Consider the following 16,116-nt stretch of genomic DNA (forward strand, 5'->3'; position numbering starts at 1 on the left):
CCTTTGCTGTGGCAGAAGAGCAACTGTCCACAATAAGACTATTAATAAAAATAAAATTAAAGCAATCATCTGCTCCTCAAGCCTTCATAGAAAGAAACTCCTTCTGCCCCTTCAGGTCTTTGAAAATGATGTTAGTTCCTGGAAATGCATCATCAAAACAAATCATCATAATGGTATGTACCACGGGAAGTTCAAAGAGGAAGAGAAGCATTTGATTATATCTGGGAGCTCTCAGTCCTCTCTGCTGTAGGATGGACAGCAGGTGCCATCTCCCTCCCACACACCCCAGGATGGGAGAACCTGTGACCCTGTTCATTTCTCCCCAAGGAAGGGAAGCAATCCATCAGCCCTGCTCCATCTCTCACCTGCACAGCCTGCCAGAGGCCAGCAGGGCTGCCCTGGCCATGTCCTCAGCAGCTGCGCTGAGCAGAGAGCCCTCCCAGCCACCACAGGGGTGGTCCCTGCCCCCGGCCTGCAGTCCAGCTCAACAGCCCACAAGCACCTTGCTGCCCTCCAGCCACACTCTTGCCACTTTTGGTTTGCAAACCTTGAGCTTCTGCCCCATCTCTAAGCACCATCTCTGCACTCACATGCACAAATCACACAGTGGTGTTACAGGGGGACAGCTGAGTGCAGGTGGGCTGTGACACTGAGAGCCAGGGTGGTTTTGGTTTGGGGACAGCATGCAAGGTGGGCAGCTGCATTGTCAGCACATCCCCTGGTACAGACACACTGTCTCCAGTTCTCAAATCACAGCACTGGCTGTTCTTTGGCATCAATCAAAATGGCTTTTTCCTTGCCATGCCAAGAAAGTAAATTATCTGACTCTTCCATTATATATATCCAACACTAATACATGCCCTTATACACCATGACCTTAAGAGTAACAAGACCTCCCAATACACAAGACCTTGAAATAACTGAGGCAAGTCACTTCACCGGGAATATTTTGCATTTAGATAGGGAGAACACCTGAACATGCACACTTTCCAGACAATGGGATTAACTAGAAGGCCTAAAGGATCTTTCCCTCTCTCATTTTGTCACATCTATACCTGCAAAGCTTGAGCTACCTAATCAGACTACTATTTTGCATCAAATTCTGTGACTAGGGCTACAACACAGACCAGGAAAGCTCTTGGACTGGAAGTCCCTGCTGCCAGGCATCACTGAAGGACCTGCACATCCTCAGCATCCTGAGTGAGCCCACTAACCAGTGCTTTGCCACTCAACAGACTGGTTCCTCTCCCCAGCACACTGTTCCTACTCCCATTGCTGCCCAGACTATCAGCAAGCCAAACCAGCAGAAGAATAAGCTGGTGAAAAGCCACTAGCTGTCTGCTGGTGAGAAGGAGAACTAATGCCAGAGATGGTGCAGGCAAGGAGCTGAGATTGTGAGGCTGAGGGCTGGGCCATCCTCCTCAGCAGAAATAAACTGTTAATAGCAGGATACTTCACAAGGCAACTGTGCCAAAGAAGTCCCCACCTCCTGCATGCAGGCACCAAAAAGAACCAGGAAACATTCTGAGGCCCTCTTCAGGTGGACACCCATTCGTTTGTAGCCTACAGAGCACAGACAGTAGCACAGAACAAAACGCAGGTCAGTGGGTGGATGCAGAATAAAGCTGCAGCAATAATGAACACCAGTGACACTTTCCTTTCACACTGGGAATTGCCAACATCTCTCCGTGCCGAGCCAGATGTGTTTCACCACATCCCCAGGGTGCTGGCCACGCCGGCACGGCTCGGGCCACGCGTGTGAGCTTGCGGCAGGCGCAGAGACCCAGCTGTGTTTGTTGGGTCAGCTGCAGTGCCACGAAACACAGCTGCACTGCTCAGGGCCGGTCACCTGGCTCCAGATAAAAGCAGCTCAGTAGCAAGATGCTGGCCCATCCCTGCTCCGTGCAACCCGAGCCAAGCCAGTGACCAAGCGGGGTCTGGCCGCGTCTGCCTTCTCACCCAGAGGGCTGTGAAAGGTGACAAAGGGGATGGTGCACTGAGGCAGGGTGAAGAGGGGGCAGCATAGATAGATTATGGAGCTTGACCTGTGGCCAGGAGATCCCAATTTTCATCCTGGCCTGGTTTGAGCTGCGGGAAGTCTTTCCCCTTCCTGCTTTGTCCACGTTGCTCATTATTCGTATCTTGATAGGAATGATCTTCCCCCACCCCCAGTCCTCTCTGACTTCAGGAAAACTCTTGGCAACCAATATCAGAAGTGGTTTTTTCTCTTTTCAGAGAAGACTCCACACTTCATTTCAGATGGCTTTTTTATGGTTTTCATTTTCACATAATATACACTATGACTGGTGTGTCAAAGCCATCATAGCCTAAATCTTCACATTTTATTTCTAAACTCACTATAAAGAATTGTTTCCTGCTACTGACTGAGTCATCTCCTCTAGATCAAAGCTTCTCCTGCTCTAAGTGAAACAAAACAGTTTGGTATTTGACTCTTTCATCTAGAAGCCAGTTCTGTCTGTACTAAGCAGCAACTCCCTTTACATATTCAAAATGGAACATTCTCCTTCCTTCTGTCAGTATGATGGCAGAGCAGCCCTGCACACTTGGGAATAACTCACAAAAAGCAAGTGTATGAATGAGGGAAGGCAATTGTGCAATCAAAGGTTGAAAGAAAATCTGAAATTCCAACCCAGAGTCTGGGATAAGTAAACATTCTTAGGAGCACCATTTCATCAGCAGCTGGAGAGGCGTCAGCCCAAAGGGTCAGAGCAGGTGAAGATGTCAGGATGGATGAGGTCTGTTCTCCACTGCCAGCTCCACAGACCTCAGGACCAGGGACCTCAGATCTTGCTGGGGCGTCCACAGATGATTTGGCTGCCTGTCTCCAGTGCAGTAGAGCCTCCTCATCTTTCACAGTCCAAATAACTGTGTCTGGAGCAGGGGTCAGCAGCGTCAGCGCTATGAGCACCCGGAACTGTGAGCGTGGCTGCTTGGCTTAGAAATTCCTCCTCTATCACAAATCAGCTTTCCTTATATTAAATTCAAAGGCATCTTTATCGAGTGCACCAGAAATACGGTTAAGTAATTTCTTAAGTAACGTATCAATAAAAATGGGTAAAACTTGCAGTAAACCTAATGTAAATCTTAGATCAAATCTGATCCTTGTGGTCAGCCCATTGACTATGCTGGAATGACACCAGGAATGATTTTGGCCCTTCCTATCTTGTCTAAATGTGGGCCAAAAGACATTCATGTTCACAGGAAAAACAAGAACACATGCTGGAAACAGAGCATGTCCAACAAAAACCTCAATCAGGCATGGAAACAAAGGAAAACTGCAAAGATTTCATAGCTAATCAGGAGTGTCAGTGTGAAGTTGTCTGACCAGAGTCACATGTTAGAAGAATACCTTAAAGGAAACATTGGAGCATCATCCGGACCTACTCATTTCTTAATGGAGACACCGAGCACCAAATGATGCAAGAACACGGAATCTGGAAGTTGTGCACAACAGACCACGGCCTTTATCCTGTTTTTGAGGCAACACTAGTCCAAAGAGACAGTCAACAGCCTTACATTAACTGTGAGGATAGTCTGTTTTATCACCTGCACAGTTTTATCACTACTAGGACACCCAACATACAATCTTCAAACCCTCTCACACAAGTAACATTCTCTGTGCTCAACACCCAGCTGTCAGTCCCTATGGCTTTGGCATTCCTGTGGGGATGTAACTGAGCACTACAAGAATAAAAGGCTGACCAGAGCTGAAATGGTATCAGCAGCAAACGAAAAAACCACCCAGCACATAAGCTTAGGGGATGTCATTATTTAAGCCAAAGAATTGAAGGAAGGCTGACGTAGCCAGTCCAAAGAAATGGACGCGAAATTCTGTGCCGTTTACTACAAAATTTCAGCCAGAGTCAATCTTTGCCTCTGAGTGCTGCCCCTGAGACACAGGCCATGCTCTGGCTTGGCTGGACTCACCAGTGGTGCTAATGTCCAACTGCTGGACAAACCTGCCCTCTCCCTTCCTACAGCACCCCAGGTTTGTCAACTCACCATCGTCCAAAGCTTGTTGCACTTATTTCTAAGTAGTACAATAAACCAAAAGAGCAATGACAGTTTTAAGAGCTCCAGTGAACTATCAGAATTAAAAATAAATCATTCTGTTTCGGGGAATGCTGAGCCTCCTGGGCCTAGAAAGCATTTGTTTCTCTTCTCAGCCAGACATGGGAATTCAGCCTTTAGGATAAAGTATGGGAATTCTGATTGCCATTTCACTTCCCCCCACTCTGCCAACTCCCACTTCAATTTCCAGAAATAGGTCTCTTCTACACTCAGAGAGCATCTGTTTGAACAACCCAATATGAAAACTACATTCACTGAAGTTAACCAGTGCAGAATGCTAACAGACATGGGCTTAAAGCAACTGCCTCCTTGCCCAGGTTTGTTCTGTTTCATATATTGCCAGTTTATGCTGGCTTAGTATAAACCAGTGTAACCCACAGAAACAGATTTGATCAGTATTTTGACATACATAGGTGATTAAAGCAAGAGCCTGCTGAGCTGAAGATGTGACCAGCTACCATGATCCAAGCGCTCAGATGACAGACCACATTAAGAGAGTCTCAGGAGCTGTGGATCACGATCAGAGAGAGAATTACAACACAATATCCCAGAAATCAAGAGTATATGTTAGCGTAATTAATATATTTCAAGATTGATTTTCTGGGGAATTTTTCTAGAACCAGGTCTTGGAGTTCACATGGACTCAAACTTAAGCCAAACCACACTTGGAGCACTGATAATTTTCTGACACACTTTAATTGGTTACAGGGTCTGTACAGCAACTGCATTAAGGCAGCCAGCACCAAATAAGTCAATAATTCCTTTCAGCACTACTTGGAAGTCAACCTAATTTCCAGGAAGTATCATCTCACAAGGGAAACAATTTCAAAGCTCTAGCTGCAGCAAATTAAACTGAAATGGCATCTGGGCAACTATATAATATCATCAGCTAGTACTGCTCATTAGAGAAAGGTGAGAAACACTATGCATGGATACTTGTGTGTGTTTCCTGTAACATAACTAGAGGAGAGAAGATCGAATAAAGTTGAAGCAGTAATGGAAACCTGTGTTTATATAAAATAATACCATGCTTAACTCGAGTAAATAATTTACTAGTGTTGCTTTGCTCAATTATATGGTAGCTAACTTCTATTTTCTGTCAGTAAGAAGAAAGGAGACCTTTTGGTTTTGTTTTGAGGTGAGTGGATCTCCACTGTAAACCTCAGAGAATACTTCTGTTGCTCCTTAACCAATTCAGCCTTGGCCTTGCAACAAGACAGGTCCTTGTTAGCAGAAAATTGATTATATTATTAACTCCTTAGTGTTATGATTACTTAAGGTATAGACACGATTAGGTAACGCTCAATTAGAAATGTCACAAGAAGTCCTCATGTCTTCCTAGAGCCAAAGGAGGTATTGCCAGAGGAACTGGTGGGTGAAGGAGGCAGAGCACACAAAGGCTGCTCTGCAGAGATGACTTGTTCCAGAGATCACATGACCAACAACCACATCCAGCTCTGACACTGCTGCTCAGGGAAGCAAGACACAAGTAAGTGTGGAGTACAAATACTGTGGTGGGAGAAAACCAAAACCATCCAAAACTGTCACACACACATTTCACTGGTGACTGCACTGCTCTGGGGCACTTTCAAGTGACCATCTGTCAGTGAGACAGGCGAGGCTGTTGAACTCCAAACGCACCTGCAGGCCCAGCACTGCCTACACTTACAGCCCCAGGCACCAAGTGCAACATGTCCCAGATGATGCAAACAACCCTCACGGACTGAAAAAAATCAGGATAAAAAGCACGTAGCCACCGTGCTGCCCAGCAGACTGCAAACCCCTGCAGCAGCTGATGGTGGAGCCAGGGCCACCCTGCTTGGTGTGGCCTCAGGCTTGGGCCGGAGGGCACCTGGACCACAGAGCAGCCAGGCTTGCCTGCCTTTGCCTGGCACCTCCGCTTGGACCTACCTCGTGCAGTGTCAAACACCTGTCTGAGGTGGGATGATATGAATGCACATCCCACCCCTCAGCCCAGATAATCACAGTAAGGTAAAGATCTGACTCAGCTGCTTTGTAGATTGAGCTCAATTAGTCTGAGCAGTTCTCTTCTTCTTTATCGTACTTCAGCAGCTACCAAGATCAGTCAATTCCATAGCAGATGAGGAATGGTACATTGCAATCCCAGCTCTCTGCCAGATTCTCCAGGGCAGTGGAGAAATCAGAAAAGTACAACAATAAAACCAGCAGAGGTTCCCACCATTCGAGACAACGTGGCACATTTTTAGAGACTACAGTAGAACACAAAGGATCCTTGAAGACACTGGATTTATACAAAGGAGACAGGACACACTCCCCAGCCAAGCAGCTGGGATGAAGCTGCTGATGGGATGGATGGAGCAGACGGCCTCCAGCTGTCACAAGCTGCTGTAGAAGTCTGGGCTTGCCACATCTCCACTTTTAAAGGCAGCCCCGATTTCCAATCTTCTCATATTTTGCTGCCAGAAGTGGGGGCCACCTAACTGCTGAGACCAAGGATCTGTTACCAGCTGGCACCAGAAAGCTTCTCTGCATTCTACTGATTCCAGCTCCTTCACAGCCGGACCACCAGAAGTCAGGGCTGTTTGGCACTGGGGCTGTCTGGACACATACATGGGCTTATTCCAGAGATGACAAATTGACACTGCTACTGGAGGCTGTGGGACTGCAGCTGGCTTGGTTGCATTCCTCAGCAGAAGAAAGCTCCACATTTCACACACACTGTTAAGGAGATTTCCAGCTAAAGCCACTGGTGACATCGTGTAACCTTGTGCAACTCAGGTTCTCTGCGAACCAGCTCTTTCTTCCCAAGCCTTAATAGTTGTCATACTTTGCACTGACAACAGCAATGATGAGATCTGCAGAGTGACTTTGGATCATAGATTTCTTTGCAGATACCTTATCTCGTCTCACAGTAGCCTGCACACACACTTCCCCTTGCCACCTGCCTGAGAACACACAAAGACTCCAGGACAGAGATCCCCTCCTTGCAGCAGACCAAGACACGCTCCCCATCTAACTCAGTTCAAGAGGGAAGGGCTCAAGCCACAACTTGAGGATCAGCTACAAGAATCTCCTGGCTCAGACCCACCTCTTCCAAAGCACTGCTGCCAAAGTGTTATGCAAACTTCTTCAAAAAGCATCCCAACTGCTTAGTTGCCCACCTCTACACCCCAAACTCAGTGCCAACTCTGGAAAGCCTCATTAATTATTTGCAAGATTGGGAATCTAAAGATACTTTTTAAAAGATTCAGTCTCCTAAGACAGAAAAGCAAGTGAAAAAACACATGCAGCACACCAGTGATGGGGGTGGCCACTGGTCCTGGTTCTCTCTGGAGGAGATCCCTACACTCAGAAATAAGAAGCCCACAGGCTACACTGCCAGCTAAGACTTGTGGATCCCTATTTCCCAGGCTTTTTCTAAGACTTGTGCTATACTTTTATCCTAAGAAAATCCAAACGGGAAAAAATCTTTATACAACACAGTCCACCCATCGAGGGGAAATACTGGCTTTTATTAAATTGCAAGTGGCCAAGTTATGTTATGTGGGAATTTCAGTCTGATCCCATAATTCTGAGATATTTACTTCCAGACAGAGCTGTTTATAACCAAAGACAATGCTGCCATACACCAAACCATCCTCAGACTTGCTTTCTATGGAATTTTGCCCAGAAAGAAAGCAATAGGTCAGTCGGGGAGGGGAATGTACTTTAGTCTCGGCCCTTGTCTTTAGAACTTCAGACCAACCCAGCACATCTCCCAAGCCTCCCTTCCACAGCATCCTGCTACACTGTGGGTCCTGCACTGACCTGCCCTGCTGCCCCCCAGCCCATGGTAGCGATGGGGAGCCAATCCCTTCCTGCAGCAGGAACTACCCTACTCACCTCCTCCAGTGACAGCTGCTCTCCTGCCCAGCCTGGCCCACCAGCCCCAAGCCAAACCACTCCCAGTGGTGCCAGCCCTGGTTGTTCTCTCTCTGGGCTGTGGCCGGAGCAAGAAGCCGGATTTGGACCAAGGGCTTGGCCCTGCAGAAGGGGCGCGAGCAGGCACAGAGCCAGCACTGCTTTGCTGCAGCTTCTCAAAGGGCTTGGCTCCTCTGGCCACCCTTAGCAACTTGTGTTTGTTTTGGAGGCTTTTCCCTCCTAAAGCTCTGCTCCCCGGGTTTAAGTGAATTTAGTGTTTTTATTTTCTTAAAAAATAAGAACTTTGGGTACTGAGAGATCAGTGTCTTCCTACTGAACACTCCTAAACAGATTTTTCTTTTGTGAACTTTTACAGGCATTCCTCCAGTTCATACAAGGTTTTCAACTGTGCACTGTAGCACACAGCAAGAACTTCCCAAATTTAATGCCTCTTCTTCACATTGCAGCATATCTCTTGCAATGGAAATGCCTTCTTTTAGCTACTACAAGGGAACTTGCCTGTTCAGTAGCACTTCTTCTTTATCCAGACCCACAACAGAGTCATGTAAGTGGCTCCAGCCCAGAAACGGGCTGTATTGGCACCTCCACTAGCAGCTCTTTGTGGCAAGGGCCTGTCAGACACATCTCTGACCCACTGAGCTGTGCTGACAGGTTGCTGTACAGACTGGACCAGTCTGTCTTGTCTGTTGACCTGAGAGAAAAACACAAATGACTCAACTTCCAAGATGAAGTAAACAATAATATGCAGGTCATCAAACTGGCTGTGTGACTGCAGGATCCCAATTTACTTGCTGGGTCTGGATCTGTGCTTCAGCAGCTTCGGAGAGGAACACCTATGCCCTAGGTGCACATGCTCTGCATCATCTTTAATGATAGGTGCACCTCTTAGTTTTGGTTCCCCAAGATGTCCACTACAGCTCTGGGCTCTCCAGTTGCTATTGCCTGCAGATGCACTTCCCTGCCTTAAATTAATCCTTCCTTTCCAGAGGGTATAGTAAATTAGAGTTTACAAAGACTTCTTAACAGAACAGCATTCCTAATTTCCCTGACCCAGGCAGGATGGTTGCAAGCATAGCACTGGCCATTGGTTAAGGAGCTTGGGATTCAGGTCCTGGATTTGCCATGAAATCTTAAGGGATTCAGTCGAGTCACTAAATCCTTCATATTTGCTGTATGTTGAGATGGAAACATTGAGGAGTAAGTATGCAGCTGAGCAGGCATCCAGAATTCAGATCTGAAAGCCTTGTGGTGCTTTGCTGTGCAGACCTGCAGAGCCTGGGTGACATGAGCTCCCCAGCTGCCTGCTTGCCCCCAGTCCATCGTCGCTGCTGGGAGCTGAAAGAGCCAGCCATGAGTCTAAATAAAGCAGTACAAGCATTTTTGCATAGACACTCCCTGTGTTCCTGGGCTGTGGGTGTTCAATGACAGCGATCAGTGACAACCTGCAAACAATAAACTCATTCACAGGGTACCTCCAGTCCCAGCCCGGCACATGGAGCTCACAACAGGGAGTGGTGAAGGTGTGCGGAGGAAGAGGAGCAAGACTGACTTACATGCTAGAAGATACCACAAGAGTAAAGGCTCATGCCCTGCCAGGAGCACTCCAAAAGCAGATGCCCAAAGGTTCAGAGCTTGTGAGCTAGCTAGCTTTTATCCTTTTTTTTTTTATTTTTTTTTTATTTTTTTTTTTTTTTTTTTTTTTTTTTTTTTTTTTTTTTTTTTTTTTTTTTTTTTTTTTTTTTTTTTTTTTTTTTTAGGAAGAAAGCTTCTCTCCTAGCTTCAGAAGCAGGGCTCTTGGCAATTTTTGGTAGTTACACAGATGGAGCACAGACCCCAGAGCAGCAGGGCTACAGGGGTATTGTCCCGCTGCTCTTCACTGCACGGATCCCTGCCCCTTACTCCCAAGAGATGAAGCAAGACCCATTTTGGGGATAGCAAAAGGAGCACCCCTAACCTGGCAGTTACACACACCCCGCAAGGGCCACCACTTCTCATCGAATGGGGCTGAAGCCAGCATCCCTACAGCCTCATGCCCATCTGCAGTGAGCCTGTCCTGGTGTGGAGAGCCCCAGGGAGCCTCATTTGTGCCCAATACAAATCAAAGCATCCTCATGTGCCCTGTTTAAACAAGAAAGGCAGCTGTGCTAGAAGAGACAGAAATACTACACTGGCACAGGTGACAGTGTGTAGGATGGCTTGGAAGGGTGGACACGGCAGATGTATAATTGAGACAGGCTGTGGTTTCAGTCACATAAAAAAGTTTCATGTCCTCAATCCCTGCAGAGTAAACAACTCTGCACTCTTGCTGCCTATTCCCCAGCAGAGTGTGGGGAGTGAGTTCCATTCTCCAAAACCAACCAGGGTCACTCTCACAGAAGTGAGAGTTACTGTATCTTAAGAGTAACTTTAAGAGGTTATGCACGACATTAATTTTCATCTGCATTTAAAAGAAGGCTCAGTCTGGCAGCTGAAAGTTGTATTGGATTTGGCACAGAGAAGTACATTGCCCTGCTTTCTCCAGTTGCCACACCAAGACAATGAGCTAAACACAACAGCTGTGCGGACGATCAGCTGAGGAGAAACCACATATGTCTGTACAGAACCCAGATCATGTTCATATGAATCAATCCATTTCCGACTCTGATTAACAAGAGTTTATAAAGGGTCTCAGATTGCTACCAGGCCAGGGCTCATGTCTTTTATTCATGTCTGCACTTTGCGGTTTAATCCCTGTATTTGCAAAAACTTGTTAAAAGGAACACGTGCCGGTGTCCCAAACAGACTCACCTCCCTTTCCCCTCCCAGTTAAAACACGTTAACTAGGAAGCAAACACTCCTTCTTTCTGCCAAGTCACTATTTTAATCCTTATCAACACTAAACTGTTGGCTTCTGTGAAGAAGACCACCTCTCCTCCATTGGCAAACAATGCTCCTCTCCATGGGGGAGCACTGCAAACACTACTGAAGACCCACCGATAAGAGATTTGAAACTTGTATCTTTGCTCAACAGAGATAGTAAAACATGAATGCCAAACACCTTTCTTTGAAGAACTGAGCTGCAAGTTGCCTCACATATACTTTCTAATCACAGAGAGAAGGTGGATCTTTAAATAGCATCTTCACCAACAGAAGGCATTCTTTAGAGTGGCCTGACAGAAAAAACCTTAATTCACGTGAAGGTCACCCTTCAGAGCTTAAACAGCCTAACAAGAGTCAAGACACAGTGTCTTCCTATGCAGCTGGCCTTGCAACCTCATTTGCAGTCACTGGGAAAGGAAGCCCATTCCCAGGAGAGTTTCACAATCCCTCCTTCTCTTCCCACCATGCAAGTCCAACAGCACCAGCTATTCCCACTCCACTGGTACCATCCTGCCAGCCGCCAGCCCCAGCCTCTCACCCCACCTGGCCCTGCATGCTCCACCCATCCAGATTCCCGAGGCTGCTTCACTTGCCATTGAAATAGGAGAGACACCCCCTTCATGTGCTCGGCTAGAGTCCAGATTAATGCACATCCCTGCCTGTCTTTAAAGGAAAAAAATGCTGCAGTTTTGCTGATGCTTGCAAGCCTAATTTCCTAAGTAAGAGGAGAGATCTTGCAGTCAAATTCCTCTTCTCCAAACAACAGGCTGTTGTTCATTGCACAACAGCCCTGTTTGAGTCCGTGCATCTCTATCATTACAGGATTTCCCTGCACAAGCACTCTGCCTGGCTCGTGGCAAGGATGAAAACTTCCTGTACCATGGCAGCAATGAGTTATCCCCACCAGAACAGGCACATATCCCTCGTGCTTATTAACAACTCACTCCTCTGCCTTCTCCACCTGCTCCTCAGGGCTCCTAACTCCCACATGTTCTCCTCCAGCCCAGCTCTTCCCCTGCACTTTGCAAGCCCCAGGTGAGTCCAGTTACACCTCCCACCCACTGTCCAAGCTCCGGCCACCACCTGTGGCTGCCCCCCAGGGCTGGTGATGCCTTGGTGCCTCATTAACAGCCCCCCCAACTCTGCCGTGCTCCCAGACTCATTACCACTCACACAAAAAGCACTGGCAAGGCTCCGCGATCAGTTGCGCTCGCTATTCATTACACATGTGCAGAACACATCCCTGCTGCTCTGAGGGAGCAGTGTGCGTATTCAGAAAGACAATATACAAAACATAGCTGAATCCTAATGAATCTGCTGCTTTACTACTGGAACTGAATGGAATCGTGCAGACCCTGCCAGCAGGAGGGGAAAAAAAAAAAAAAAAAAGACAAGACTACACAATATTTGAGTTGTAATATAATCTTTAGCATCGCTTTTGCGGTACGTTACTATTGTGCTTATCAGGCCTGTAAAGTATCAATTATAATGAGGAAAAGGATCAAAATGCAACAGGCAGCACAGTGCCAGCCCTGTCAGAATATTAAAGTCAAAAAACCACAGTCCTGGCAAAAATTAACTTCACACAGTATGATACCTCGACAAATAAAGTCCCCACCAAAGCAGGATTAAGCAACAAGAGCTATTAGTTCAGATGCATCTACTGAGGTCTAACCAAACCTTCCTGTTTTGATGGTAACAAGCCCAAATGAGGTCAGGCAGGAATACATCTGTTTAGTACCAAGTTCCATACTTAAATGTTCAAGCTCCACGAGGGGAACAGCAGTTACAAGAAGAGTCACATTTCCTCTCAGCAGGTAAGATTTACTGCAAACTTACTCTGTGCTACACAAATGCTGGATCCGCCTCCTCCAGGTGAAGCTTTTATGCACCAGCAGGAGCAGAAATCACAGAGCACCCACACGCATCTGAGTGGCCCCTGCCTGGGCATCTTGCCCCACCTCCTCCCTCCTCAGCTGGCAAGGAGCGCTCAGGTTTGAGAAGTGTCCAAGAGTGCCCATAGCAGCACAGACCCGAGATGCGCCAACCTCGGTGATTACGACCAAGCGGCATCACAGAGGAAGCGCCAGAGCCATTGATTGTGGGGAAATAAATGGGCTGTGGGTGACAGCCAGCCTCGATGAGACCTGCCAGGGAGAAAGCTGGGAGCTGCTCGCATACCCTCTCCCTAACCACCAAAACTATTTGCGTTTAGACAACAGGATACTCAGTGTCGTGCCTGTTCAGCCTGGCAGGGTGGGAAGTCTCCGTAGATGAGGGGTTTAGGGCGAAAGACCGAGCGGGCAATGTCAGACAATTGAGCGGCTGCAGAAAACGCAGCAAGACGCTGCTTTTAAGTGACAAAAAAAGGGTCCTGACCCGTGAATCGGGCAAAACGCGAAGTTTCTCCACATCTCCCTCACTACCTGCCCGGTGCCCGGGACAGGTACGCAGGGACTTCAGATCGCCGGGCGGGACCTGCCCGCGCTGCCCCGCGCTTTCCCCGCCGCTCCCGCCGCCCGGCCTCGCTCGCAGGGACCGCTGACCCTCCATCCCCGAGCTGACCCCGGCCCCACTTGCGGGAACCCCGATTCCTAGCCCCACTCGCGGAGACTGCCTCCCCCGGGAGCCGGCTATCTACCTACAGCCGTCCCCACTATCTGTCCGCCTCCTCCTTCTCGGATCCGGACCCTCTCCCTCGTCGCCCGGTCCCACTCGCGGGACAACCCCTGCCTGGCCCCTGGAACTGCGCTCGGGCTCCACTCTCGGGGACCCCTTTTCCTCGCAGCTAGTCCCGGTCCCACGCTCGGGAAACATCCCCTCGGGAGCTGCCCCCGCCCGCCACATCCCATCACTGCTGCGGTTTTCCACTCGAGGGAACAACAATGTCAATAGGTCTGTCACCCCCCCCCCCCCCCCCCCCCCCCCCCCCCCCCCCCCCCCCCCCCCCCCCCCCCCCCCCCCCCCCCCCCCCCCCCCCCCCCCCCCCCCCCCCCCCCCCCCCCCCCCCCCCCCCCCCCCCCCCCCCCAAGGACCACCACACCTCTCCCCCTCCAGCTTCGCCCCCGCAGGTCCCCGATACCCCCCCGGCGGGCCCCGCGGGACACGGACACGCGTGACGCCCCCGTCCCCTCACCTTTGTATTTCTCCATGGGGGTGCAGCGGGGCCGTAGCCCAGCAGCTCCCGAAGGCTCCGGGACACGGCACCGCCTGCGCTCGGCTCCGCTCCCCTCCCGTATCCTCCCGTTCCAGCAGCGCCGGCTCCCCCGGCCGGCCCGGGCCGCCCCGCCCGCGCCGCCGCCCCGCCCCGGAGCCGCGGAGCTGGCCGGGATCGGCGCTCCGGGGGCTGGGATGGAGAGCTGGCACGGGGAGGAGGACCCTCTCCGCCGGCCGGTCCCGGGGAGCGGAGCCGAACTGGGGCCGGCGGCAGGAGAGGAGAGCCCCGGGGTGCCCGGCTGAGCCCGTGGGTGGCTCCTGGGGCTCCTCGCTGCTCCCCAGCGCTGTGCCCGGGGCGGGGGTGCCTTGCCTGCGCCCCGTGTTCGGGATGGTGTGTGCTCCGGCTGCAGTGGGGCTTTGGGCACATCCAGAGAAAAGCCCTGGTTATCCCAGGATAGCCGTGTGTGGTTCCGGTCGTTCTCGGTGCCAAGACCCCAGGGCTGGAGGCTGCCAGGGAGCCACCTCCTCTTTGCGCTGGGTTGGCAGGCTGGAAAGCTGAGTTTTCCTTCCACCTTCCCCGGGGCAGCTGTATCCCAAAGCCAGTGAATTTGCGCTCTCCTTTCCAGCGACTTTATTGAGGATTCCTGGTGGGACCTTCCTCCTTGACAGAGCCGATCTCACAGGAAAATGTCCCTCTCATTGGGTTCCAGTGACATTTTTGTCCGAATTCCACCACGACAGCCAGAGCGAGCATGTCTGAAGTGCACAAATGGAGAAGTGGGCATCCAGGCTGACCTCAATACAGGGCACAGGTGACAATCTGTCTTCAGGACAATATTTTAAAGACGTTGCAGGGATTTAATGTTTATTTATATCAATAATGAAAACACTGAAAGTTACCGTAGGCGAGGTCTAGGAGGGTTGTAGGGGAAATTTTGTCTTCGGAATTAAGCTGTCAGTGTGGGGAAAAGGGAGCCTTTCCTGCCTATTACAGGGCCTTTATGGCAAGGTGCCTGACTGGGCTGGGCATCTCCACTGTTCCTGTGGAAAAATATACAACCATTACCTAGAAAATTAACTGCTCTCCTTGGGAGCTGAAAAACAATGAAGCTCTGCATCATTCACCGGCTCTCTGTGTGAGCATCTTATTCTCCATCCACTGGAAGCCAGTGGTCACACCAAGCTCAAGTTGCTAAGATTAATCCTCATCCTGCTGCCTTAACCCCTTTGGGCTCTGGGCAGAACAGGGCTTGGGCCTGGCTCAGGTTGAAAGTGCAGGAGGGAATGTGGTGGTGTGGCCTGCGATGGAAACGAACCCCTTCCTGCAGAGAGCAGTGGAACAGATGAGTGGGTTCCCCAAAGCTCACTGCCCTTGCACATGGACTCTGCTATGCAATCCAGGTTCTTGGCCATCAACCCACATCTGAAGAGCCTGGGGTACTCAATAGTGGCAGTTTCCACATATCCACCTGAGTCAGATGGTAGGGGGAGCATAATTGTTTCTGTGAGATTAGCAGGGTCATGGTGTCAGCAAGGAGAGTTAGACAAAGGCTCACAGGAAAAAATCTGCATTTCCTAATTTTTTGACCTGTCAGCCCACAGACCATTGACATCTGTGGTCCAAGGCAGCCTTGGGAAAGGTTACTGCTGTTTATGTAGGAAAAAAACCTAAGCCTCCATCATGTGGCTTTCCTTACATTTTCTGAAAATAGCCATAATCAGTTTCTCTTGGCTCACATGGAAAGTGAGCAGCCAGGCTGGAAGAACACTGCCCTGCCACTCCTCGGGTCCCTGTGTGCCCTTCCTGCCCCCACCCTCCCAGGCAGTGCTTGGCAGGGAGTACACCTTGAACAGGATCTGTGTGGCTGGTGGAACTGGAAAGTGACTTGTGCCACACAGGAACTTTCCATACAAGAACAAAGTTAGATATTGCCGCTCAAAGAAGCTGAGGCTGGAGCATCTCCCAGCTCTTACCAGCACCTAACCACTACACAAAGAGACAGGCAAGCCAAACACCTGAACCATCAAACCCAGCAAGAGGATAGAAGTCTGCAATGATGGGGAAAAACCCAGGTTAAATAAATATGTCTGTCATGTAGGAATACT

At 49.6% G+C, this 16,116-nt stretch overlaps 1 protein-coding gene across 5 annotated transcripts in view; it reads right to left on the bottom strand.

Moving 5' to 3' along the window:
- The window catches only part of AFAP1L2 (actin filament associated protein 1 like 2), a 70,815-nt gene extending 56,687 nt beyond the window's left edge, over window positions 1–14,128 (bottom strand). For all 5 annotated transcript variants that reach the window (XM_027884856.1, XM_027884859.1, XM_027884858.1 and 2 more), the window contains exon 1: window positions 13,991–14,128. In XM_027884856.1, coding sequence (XP_027740657.1) covers window positions 13,991–14,006 — 16 coding nt within the window. In that variant the 5' untranslated portion in view covers window positions 14,007–14,128. The remainder of the gene's footprint in view (window positions 1–13,990) is intronic.
- Window positions 14,129–16,116: the final 1,988 nt, after the last annotated feature.

This window comes from Empidonax traillii, unplaced genomic scaffold, assembly GCF_003031625.1.
Source record: "Empidonax traillii isolate 1590-97213 ecotype Southwest subspecies unplaced genomic scaffold, ASM303162v1 scaffold156:size1289327, whole genome shotgun sequence".
Classification (NCBI taxonomy): Eukaryota; Metazoa; Chordata; class Aves; order Passeriformes; family Tyrannidae; genus Empidonax; species Empidonax traillii.